At 40.9% G+C, this 10,500-nt stretch overlaps 1 protein-coding gene across 5 annotated transcripts in view; it reads right to left on the bottom strand.

The window, feature by feature from the left end:
• LOC110332301 (hepatitis A virus cellular receptor 1 homolog) overlaps positions 1 to 10,500 on the bottom strand; it is a 68,358-nt gene that overhangs the window by 40,028 nt on the left and 17,830 nt on the right. For 2 of the 5 annotated variants that reach the window (XM_021213451.2, XM_029546326.1), the window contains 3 exons: positions 5,763 to 5,812; positions 2,516 to 2,627; positions 1,014 to 1,050 (listed from right to left, as the gene is read on the bottom strand). In XM_021213451.2, coding sequence (XP_021069110.1) covers positions 1,014 to 1,050; positions 2,516 to 2,627; positions 5,763 to 5,812 — 199 coding nt within the window. Of the gene's footprint in view, positions 1 to 1,013; positions 1,051 to 2,515; positions 2,628 to 5,762; positions 5,813 to 9,379; positions 9,449 to 10,500 lie in introns of all 5 variants that reach the window. The other 3 variants (XM_021213449.1, XM_021213450.1, XM_021213446.2) reach the window with 2 other exon arrangements.

Below are 10,500 nucleotides of genomic sequence, written 5' to 3'. Positions count from 1 at the left end.
TATGACTGGAACTTAACAAAAGCTGACTGTATGAGGCACTCATGATGGGCTGACACTGTTCAAGACACAGTCTATGGATGCATTCTGTGATCAACAGAGACACAGGAGGGGCTATGGATGGCAGCCTGAAAGACATGGATTTTGACTGAAAGAAATTGCCCTATGTACAGCCATTATTTAACCCAGTGAAGGAAACTAGGTGGCTTTATACCAGGGAGGGAAACCATGTGACAAAGAGAAGACACAGGGTACTTACACTGGAGATGACTGAAAGATTGTCTCAAGTACAATAAACTGAAAAGCCTACAAGGTAGACACCCGTGTAGTGAGTGAAGGGGCCTGGCGTGGAGCTGAGGAATCACTGGCCATGCCACAGTTCCACAACACTCCCCACTGCCTCAGGAATTATCTTCTGCTAAATCTTCTGCTCCCTTATGGCTCCCTCAAACTGTGGACCACTTAATCCTGTCATGTCTACCTTACTTGCCTGAAAGAACCTGTCTACTAGTTTTTGTGCTCTGTTATATAATTCATTAGTTTTTAGTCGGGTAGATCTCAATGAAACAAAACATTGAATAAAACAGGAGTGGATCAAAGCTACTCATTACACACCAGCACCAGGAGGCAATCCCCACAATTCAGCATCTAATTCTAATCTTGAGGGGTTTTCTGTTCCTGTCCCACCATAAATGCAGACAAATACAAATGTAGAAAAATATCTCTGAGAAGTGAGGATAACAAGAAATAGACCTCTTAAACTACATTTTGGGTGTTCAGCATTAGGAAACAATCCCAGGTTTATAGAATCTGAGGCAGGAGAATTTTGAGTTCCAGTTTGTCCTAGGCTACATAGGAAATTTCAGGTCATTCTGGGCCACGTAGTAAGACCCTATCTCAAAGTAACCAACAATCTAAGGAATCAATTGATTAATGAAGAATACTTTACTTGCAATAGAGAGCAGAGAGGGAAAATTTCAAGACTGTTAGTGTAAAACCAGTTCATGCAAGCTTACCTTAGAGATGCCGACTTCCTTTTCAGAAGTATGTACCCTAAATTGGGGCAGGGTGTGATAAGAGAAGTGGAAAAGAGAATGAACATGTCATCAGAAACTCTGATCATATTTTCTTCCAATCAAAGATAATGTTTCTGTTTTTAACTGATTCACTCCCTGGTAACATTAGCTAATTCCTTCCTGTGCTGTACAGGAACGATCTTCTTTTTCAGTGTTTGCTATACTCACCCACCTAGCATAAATTGCTAGAAGGACATTGTAAGTTATTGTTCACAGAACGAAACAAAGAAGTGTAGGCTTTTCTAATGGGCTGCTAGAGAACAAGTCCTTGAGGGGAGAATAGACAACATTTGACTAGGGAAGGGAACACATTTGTGGCATTTTACCCAATTTCTAAGTAATTCTCCCTATTAGACACTATCTGATAGATATCCCAGGCTAGCTTCCAACTTGTAGAATGTTAAGATTATAGGCACATGCCTCCTTAAATAATCATTTTGAATAAACATGCTTTAAATAATTAGAAGAATACATCTTGAAATCTGACAGGCATATTGTTATTCCCCATTTTTGCTCAGCTGNGGGAAACAAGTCAGTAATAAGCTCATGTGTGGCATCTCGAAAAGTCAATGAAGTTCTTACACAGTGTCTGAACTATGCAAACCGGAATACCTCATGCAATTGCACAAACCCTCCTGGAAAGGCCTGTGTGCCACCTGCAAGTAGTCTGCCCCAGTGCTACTCACGTAACTTTCCCACCACTGATACTTTCTCTTCTACTAAACATGTTCCAAAACATTTGATACTGTCATCATGGGAAAGAAACCAGATCCCAAGGGTAAGAATGGAGAGAACTCCTCATAGGTCTTAAACTAGCCTTCAAATCGTAAGCCTATACAAAATCTCTCATGCCATAGTATTTGATTTCTTTTATAGAAAATATAAATAATATTTCCCTTTTGACTGCCCTAGCTGAAACACAAACGAGGAGGTTAAGAAAGAGCAGTGTTGCCTAGCACTGCAGCTTATTCCTTTGAGCCAAAAACGTGGAAGGTGGAGGCAGGGGCACTCAGATGAAGGATATTCTTAGCTACCTAGTAATTGCAGTGCCACCCTGGCCTACATGAGATCAACTTGTATAAAAAAACTAAAAGCAAAACAAAATGAAAACATGAAAAATTAAAAACAAAGAAAACAAAAAAAAATGGAGTTAACTGAAAGAATTGTCACTGCTCTTTAAACTCTTTGAGTTTTACGGAAGAGGGACCTTTGGCAACACAGTAGTAATTCTTCAAGATACTGAGCACTCACCAAGTACCAGAAATCAACTGCACTGCTTGTAGGTACAGACACATCCCTGGGGGAGTAGATGGCTTGCCAAGTGTCTTGGATCTGAGCATGGGAACTCAAAACCCCTATGGCATGTACACTTGCTTAAAGGCAGTGAGAAGAAGTGAGAACCCTGGCTCTCCTTCCCTGGGGACAGTCATGAAATTACTTACTGGTGATGGCCACAGTGCTCAGAAGGAGCAGCAGTAGCAGGGCTGCGATGCAGATGCCAACATAGAAGCCCTTAGTCGGGTTTTTCTGTGTCTTCCCTGGAGGGATTGCTTCCTATGGAAACAATAAATAAAATAACAGTAGTAATAAATAAGCAATACACACCAAAGAGACACCAAGGGAGAGGAACAGAAAACGCAAGAAAAACCTTAAGCCTAGACCTTCATCCCCACTGGCCTGCGACTGGTCTGGAATATGGAGCAAGACCCAAAGATCTGAAGTGGTAATAATGGTTAGTGGAACTTGGGGATGAGAGCATTCAAAGTGTCTTCAAAGACGATGGAAAGGTGTTTTATGTTGCTCAAGGTGTACATGTGTGTACACCCCAGTCAAAGTTCTGACTGCGTAATTAATGTACATTGATACATTATGTATCCAGTTATGTCTGCTTTAGAAGTCAGTGGAATATTCCATCAATGCGTCATCTTATGATAATGAAAGAGAAAAAAAATAATTAATCTCTAACTCTACTTGTTCTCAGTGTGCTCATTTGCTGGTCCTGGTTTTTCATCCCAGAATGCAATTCAAGGTTACAAACCTGTATAGATTTCCAATAACAAATGATAATCTTGAAAACATATACACACAAATAACATTTTTCAGACTGAGCAACTTATAGTTATGACTTTAGGAACATATGTAGTATATAATTTATATATAATACAATATGTATATATACACACATACCAACAATTAAAGAAATACAGATCAGGAATCAAAAAGAAATTGAGGGTTGTATATGGGAAGGTTTGGACCAGGAGAATAAAGGAGGAAATGATGGAATTATATTTAATAACTTCCTAAAATTAAAAACCTAAAAAGCCTATACTCATAGCTGCAGCCTGATTAACAGCATGTGATCAGACACAAATGCAGAATCTCTTCCAGTGTCCTGGTACAGGTGACCTGGCATCATCTCCTAAGCATGAGACAGGCAGGACATCAGCGAAGGCCCTGTCATAGCTCAGCACTGATCTACTAGCCCTAAGCAGGCCCTCAGACATGGGTTTAACTGCAGGAAGCAGACCTGAGATCAGGTCTTTGCCCATGAATGAGCCTCATCTCTGGATCACAACCCCAGCTCCTCTGCTTAGTCAGTGAGACCACGGACACATTAGCTAAGCTCTGCGAGCTCTGTCTCTACAGCTACAAATGACATGCTCAGTGGAGTTCTTGGGTAAGGTTCTCTCAGATGATTCTTGGAGAATGCCCTGGGGAATATAGAAGAAAACACGGTTTGTTTGTTATTCTGACAGGGTCTTCTGCATCCTAGGCTGGTCTGGAACTCACTAGTTGACAATGATGTTGAAACTCTGATCCTCCTGCATACAGCTGCTGGGATCACAGCCGTGTCACCATGCCTACATGAACATCTATCTATGTCATAACATTTTCCTGATTCCTAATGGCAGCAAAGCCAATCCCTTCTCATTCATCTTCACAAATTTCCTTCAATCTTTCATGAGATACAGCCAGGAAGTTGGTCTACTGAATCAAGACCTATGCTGCTGTTGTTAGGCATGGGAGAGCACACTTACTTTCATAAGCTGAGAGGTAGAAGCAGGAGGGTTGGGAAGATCCTTTCCAGGTACAAGATCCTTTCCAGGTACAAAACAATTTCACAGAGAGCTTGAGCTACATGGGATTCTGTCTCAGAGACCTAAACAAACGCCTTAAAACAATACTGTGTACTGCTGTGCATTGCTTTCAATGCACCTAGAGACAGAGTCCAGATTCTTCTATGACTTGTTTTGAACTTAACTCTAAATTGTTTCCCCTCATTACCAACCAGGCTCTTTCACAAGTGACTAAGGGCAAGATCCACCTCAGTGTGCAGGGCTGTTTAGTTTTACACCTAGGCACACAGAGTCTGGCCCCTTAGCAACATAATGGTTTCTGATATTTAACCAGCATACACAGATTCTCCCCTATCTTCCAGACCACTAGGTGCTAATGTTAACTAAGTCGTTTCATTTTTCAGAGTCAGGCTAGACAAAGTGACACACGCTTATTAACCCTGTACTCAGTAGGCTGGTGCAGGAAGATTATGAGTTCCAGGACACCCTGAGCTACTAAATAAGGTGATGTCTCATAGGAGGGGACAGTTACGGTAGCATCCACACTGATGCTTTCAGTACTTGGAAGATAGAGACAGCACAATCAGGAGTTCATAGTCATCCTCAGCTACATAGTAAGTTCAAGATCAGTTGGAGTACATGAGACCCTGTCTCAAAAAACAAACAAAAGGATCTTACTATTAGCATCTACTTGTTATGTTCTGACTGTCCATAGGTAAGGCATACGACCATTGGTCCTATATAGATATTTCTATCTCACCTTGAATGGTTTATGTTGTTGTTGTTGTTGTTGTTGTTGTTGTTGTTGTTGTGTGGGTTCTGGCAGCTCATACCCAAGGCCTTGCACATCCCAGCAAGGGCTATGCTATTTTCAACAGTCAAATATTCCTCACAAGTGCATATCTGGCTCTTTTCTTACCTCTACCTCCATTTCTCCTGTGCTACTTAAACTTACCAAAAGAAACATTGTTTCTTTCTGGACAAACATACTAAAAGAAACATTGTTTCTTTCTGGAGCCAAGAGGAAAACACTCCACTGGTAAATTTATCTACCCTTTCAGTAGATTTAGAACTCTGGCAAGAACTCTGAGCTGGAGTGCCTTAGATTGTTCTAAAGCCTGGTATAGAGAAAGTCTAGGGAAAAATCATACAAATCTGAGAATCTAAGACTTTAATACCATATGTGGAGTTTTGTCTATGGGAAAAACATCACCAGAGGACACTATGGAGAGTGGCCAGTGAGTAGAAAAACAAGATTAGGGGTCTCTAGATGAACTTTCTGAATTCAAACATTCTTTGTAAGCATCACACCATTTTAATTTCTTTATTTTATATGTTTCTTAATATATTTATCTACAGGTTTTGAGATATGTCTCACTATGTCCCAAGTTGCCTACTGGTCCAGGCTGGCCTTAAACTTCTGATCTTGTATTAACTTCCTGAGTCCTATGAATAAATAATATACCATTATATCTGACTCTTTTCTTCTTCTTTTTTATTCAAACATATGTGAATACATTTTACAGGCAAAAAAAAAATCTTTTAATACAAATTGATTCCTGAAAGATACACAAGTGAACATGGGTAATAACTTAGGGAGTAATATACTCACAGTATGATTATTCCAGGTGTTCTCTGAGGATGTCACAGTGCTATTCCAGTCTGTTCAATAAAAAAGGAAAATCAATTACAAATATAAAATATGATTTTTCTTTTTACTATACCTGTAAATAATATCTACAAAGCTAATGTGTTTTACACATTGTGAGGATTAAGACTTAATATGACACTGAGCATCAAGTTTTGAACATTTAGATATTCAAACTATTTTTTGAAGTCTATTTTGTAACAAGGAATACATTGTTTTCATTGTTTCTGTGTGTCTATCTATGAACGAAATACAGCATCCTCTTTCCACTGAGTATCTGGCACATATAAGGGTTATAGCATTCTAACAAGAATCCTCTTAACTGCATTTACAGATGAAGAGGATATCAGATGATTATATATTTCTAGTTTTTGCAAATGACAGACAACTCTGTGGGTGACCCCCCCCACACACACACACAGCACCCATACAATGCATGGAAATCCTGCAGGTCTGTGGGAGTCCCTAACAACCTCCAAAGCTGGCCTTGCTGTTTGGATGACTCCTAGCCCCCCACCCTATCTATTTTCCAGTATTTATATTTTACTCATTGGCAGAGCCCTTCCAAGCAGCCAAAGGGAATGGCTAGGTTTAGGCAACATCTACAGTCTAGACTGTTTGGCACTTAGGCCCTTAAGTAAGCCCTTCCAGGCATCAGAGTAAGTGACTCAGTAGGGTGAGGTTGAATCAGACAAAATTTGAATTCAATGCTGATCACATCCATTAGCCAATTGACCTTACTTCGTCCTCAAAGTCCTGACAGAAGCACTTAGGAATGCACATTTGAGCATTCAACACTGTGTTAGAAAACACAGGTGATGTTATTATTGTTATGTGAAGAAGGAGCAGTGGGGAGGTATGGAGTTCACTTTAACAAGATAATATCTCTAATGAGAAATGTTCAACAACTTGTCAAAAGAAACGTATATGGTATTGGTGGATAAATTGAAAGGTTTGTGTCTCCAAAGAAGAATTATAGAATTTCCTCAATTTAGCAATGACATAAATTACCATGAAAGAATGCAATGAGATAGTGTATAAGATTCCTGGCTGACACAGCTATAAAGACAGGTAGCAGGCCATGTGGTTACCCAAATCCCTTTCAATCTTAATTTTCTTACTTTTCCAAAATGTACACCAACAGAGGGTTGATATGGGCACAGCAAGAACTTAGCCCAGGAGCCTCAATAACAAATAACAAACCAAAATTCTGAAGCCTCAACAACACCAGGAACACAGTTACTCCACTGTTTCCTTCACTCTGGAAACAGCTTCTCTGAACAGGGTAAGGTATTACATAGATTGATCCCCCACTCCACTTCTTCATCACACAAGGGAACAGTGGCAGACAGCTATTCCTGCACCTTTGGTATGTTTTTTGTTTGTTCGTTGGTTTTGTTTTAACTATTTTCATTTCGGTTTTTCCTGTCTGAAAACTGTTCATTGACCTTTACTGAGGTCACTATCATCCAATCTTCTGGGCTCTATGAGTTGACTGCATGTAACTAAATTAACCAGTGTCCAGAAATGCCTGGGCAAAGGTAGGTTATGTGGGAGGGGGGAGGAACCACAGATAATCTCCTGAGAATATTAAGTTAAAAATGTGCGCATGCAGACTCCTAGACAGCTTGATCATGTTCGGATTCTCCTCGGGGGTGTATTAGCCATCTCTGAAACACAAAGGCATGTGACACTCTGAAAACTTGTAACTATTGTTCACTTAGAGCTAGCTGGGAAAGATGGCAGAGGTCAGTATCACCTTATTTGATCAAGCAAAGTCATGCCATACTATAGGTTGAAAGAGAGGAGATAGTACAGGATCCCAGAGTGTGGACAATGAGAGGGAGGGTCAGAGTCAGTGGGAATTAGTGTCTTGGGGCTGTAAGTCTCTTTGGGTGCTGCTGTTGGTATACTTAACCCACCTTAGCCCATTTGTGTTGCTACAACAAAATAGTTTAGAGTGACTAAATTATAAAAAGGAAATGCATTGGTAAGAGTTCTAAAGTCTTGGAATCCCAGATCTGGACACAAGTTGACTGCGTAATTGGTGAATGTTCTTTCTTCATAGCTGGTACTTTTTGTGTATCCCCAGGTGAAGGAAAAGGCAAACCAGCACCTTCATCCCTCTTATAAAGAATCTAATGCCAAGCATAAACATCTTCCTCCTAACTTAATGGTCTCCCAGATGCATCCAGCTCTTAATCTACTGCACTGAGTATATCACTAACAAAGGAATCCATGGGAATACAAAAATTCAGACCACAATGCAAGACCACAGATTTCCCATGCAAGCACCAGACTGATAAAGCCAAGACAGAGATTCTTGGCTATATTGAAGGAAGTGTTAGTGACAGCAAGGTTAGTGTAGACACCAGAAGTCTGGGTTCACTGTTTTAAGGACCAAAGGAATAAGCATGGTAATGCTCTTAGGTGATTTGGTTTGTAAAACAGGCACATGAACTTAGATGTTCTGAAATCCTGGGCCCAGGATTCCAGAGCCCAGGCACTGTGAGTAACAGTGGCAGCTGTCATCATTTCTATTGATCAACCCCTTTGCAAATATGATTCAAGTACTACATCATATTTCATAGCCACACTACTCTGTAAAATTTATCACAGTAAAGTAAACTTACATTTAAACAACCAGTGACATTGTTAATTGAACAAACAATGGAACCAATTCCGGAGAGTGACATTTCTATAAGGCACACAACACTTAGCTGAGACAGAGATCAACCAGGATAGAAAGACAGATGTAATCAATGGGACCACTAACGGTAGCCTGAGACATGGAGAAGGAAAATTGGTATAGAAAAATGGGAGAGTGGCTCCATTGTTTATTCTTCTGACAAAGTCGAGAAATCTCAAGAAACGCTGAGAGAAGGCAAACTTTCCTACCGAGGCAATCTATGCTACTGATAGACATCAAAACCAAGTTGGTGTGAGCAATACACAAGCCACACCTGTTGTCAAATGATGTAGAACCTCCCATGTCTAGACCTTCTCTCCTGTAACGAAGATCCCTCAGTAGTCTACATGACAACATGGTCTATGGAATAAAATTATTTAAGTATAACGTTGTTGTAAAACTAAGTCTTGGAGCTTTGTTTCTGCACAAATAGCAGTGGTAGAGTTGGGGGGGGGGGTTGTTACTTGTTAGCACTCCAGAGATTCGCCTTGAGAGCCATCAATATCACATATACTGAATGTAAAGAAACCTAATGTCCCCTTCACGAAGAGTCCATAGGTATGCCCTACTACATCCGATCCCTTTGCATCTCTCTTCCTAATAAGCACTGTGCTTGGGATCTGTGTTAAATATCCACTGATAAACCCTTAATTCTCTGTCATATTGATTCTCCCTGACATTTTTTTCCTCAAAGAAGCCACACAGCCTAGATTGGCAGAAGTCGGGTTCTTGTATTCAAGGGGCCTCTTCAGTATAGAATAGAACTCTGCCTCTGTTACTACCAGCACTTACAATGTTAGATTTTTCTTGTAGCAGAGGGTGTGGGCAATTAAAAACCAGCTTTATCAGTACCTGGTCCTTCCAAGGGATTGAGGCAGGTGAACATAGTTACCTGCAGGAGTATGGGATGGGGTTCCTGTCACCTCAGCTGTTGTCTCATGAGGACAAAATGTAGTAGGTTCTGGAAGAACAATGAAAGAACTATTTCAGCTGTGAAGCAGGTTGTCAACAACCAAGGAAAATGGAAACAGAACTTAACACAAATGTTACCATCACCTTCCCACACTACCTCCCCTAACCTTCTTAGGCAGTAATGTCTCCTTCCTATCCATTTCTGCATCTGCTGACTCCTCTTAGAAATGTATCCAGAGATGGCCACAGGCTGTAGTTGTTTCACAATCCTAAACAAGTGAGCTCTATGTTCTCAAACTTTAGACAACGTTACCAGTCTTCAGAATTGTTTTAACACCTTCCATTCTAAATTCATGAACACATGTGGAACATACAGTCAATACTAACGCATGGAGAACAGAACACTCGGCTAAGATCAGGATTAAGACAAGCAGTATNTGACTCTCTAGGAAAGAGCCTGGAAGTGTCTCACGACCCTCTTCACTACAGGCCTTACTCCAGGTCAAGCTTATTCCCACTTCTCTAAGGGAGACGNGCTCACTGCACAATGTGGAGTAGGCACACTCTTCTAACTCAGAGTGCTTCTCAAGGGAGCCATTTCATTCATGATGACTCCTGCCCTGCAGCCTGTCTCGCCTTCTAGAATTCTCTTTTANCCCTCTCTCTTTAAAAACAAACAATTCNTTACTGACTCTTTGGTTGGTTGAGTGAGTGATTGAAGCCACTTCTCCTCTCTCNCCTCCTCCCATTCCTTTACTAAGAATCCTTTCCCGTTCTCTGATTCAGCTTCCATTTCTCCAGGGCTTTGGAGTGAGAGTTCCAAAGGTTCCCACGTGGAACTCTCCGATGCAGCCTGCATTTCCCTTTCTCTTCCTGGAGTCCCTACAGGTTCCCCAACAAGGGCACAATTCACATGAAGAGCTGAGCACTTGCCTCTCTGTGAGTCCAATAAATGCTTCCCTTCTTAGAATGACAGAGGGTCTTAGAGGGAGTTGCTTGAGGCCACACAGAAGTTCCTAACCCTGAACTTCCTCAGGAACATTCAGTGGTCTTTCTGGATGCCCTATTTCATGACAACCTGATGCTCACATTTGGGCAACG

This window comes from Mus pahari, chromosome 14, assembly GCF_900095145.1.
Source record: "Mus pahari chromosome 14, PAHARI_EIJ_v1.1, whole genome shotgun sequence".
In the NCBI taxonomy this organism is placed as follows: domain Eukaryota; kingdom Metazoa; phylum Chordata; class Mammalia; order Rodentia; family Muridae; genus Mus; species Mus pahari.
Note: the sequence above shows the minus strand (reverse complement) of the source record. Positions and strands in the feature narration are given on the sequence as shown.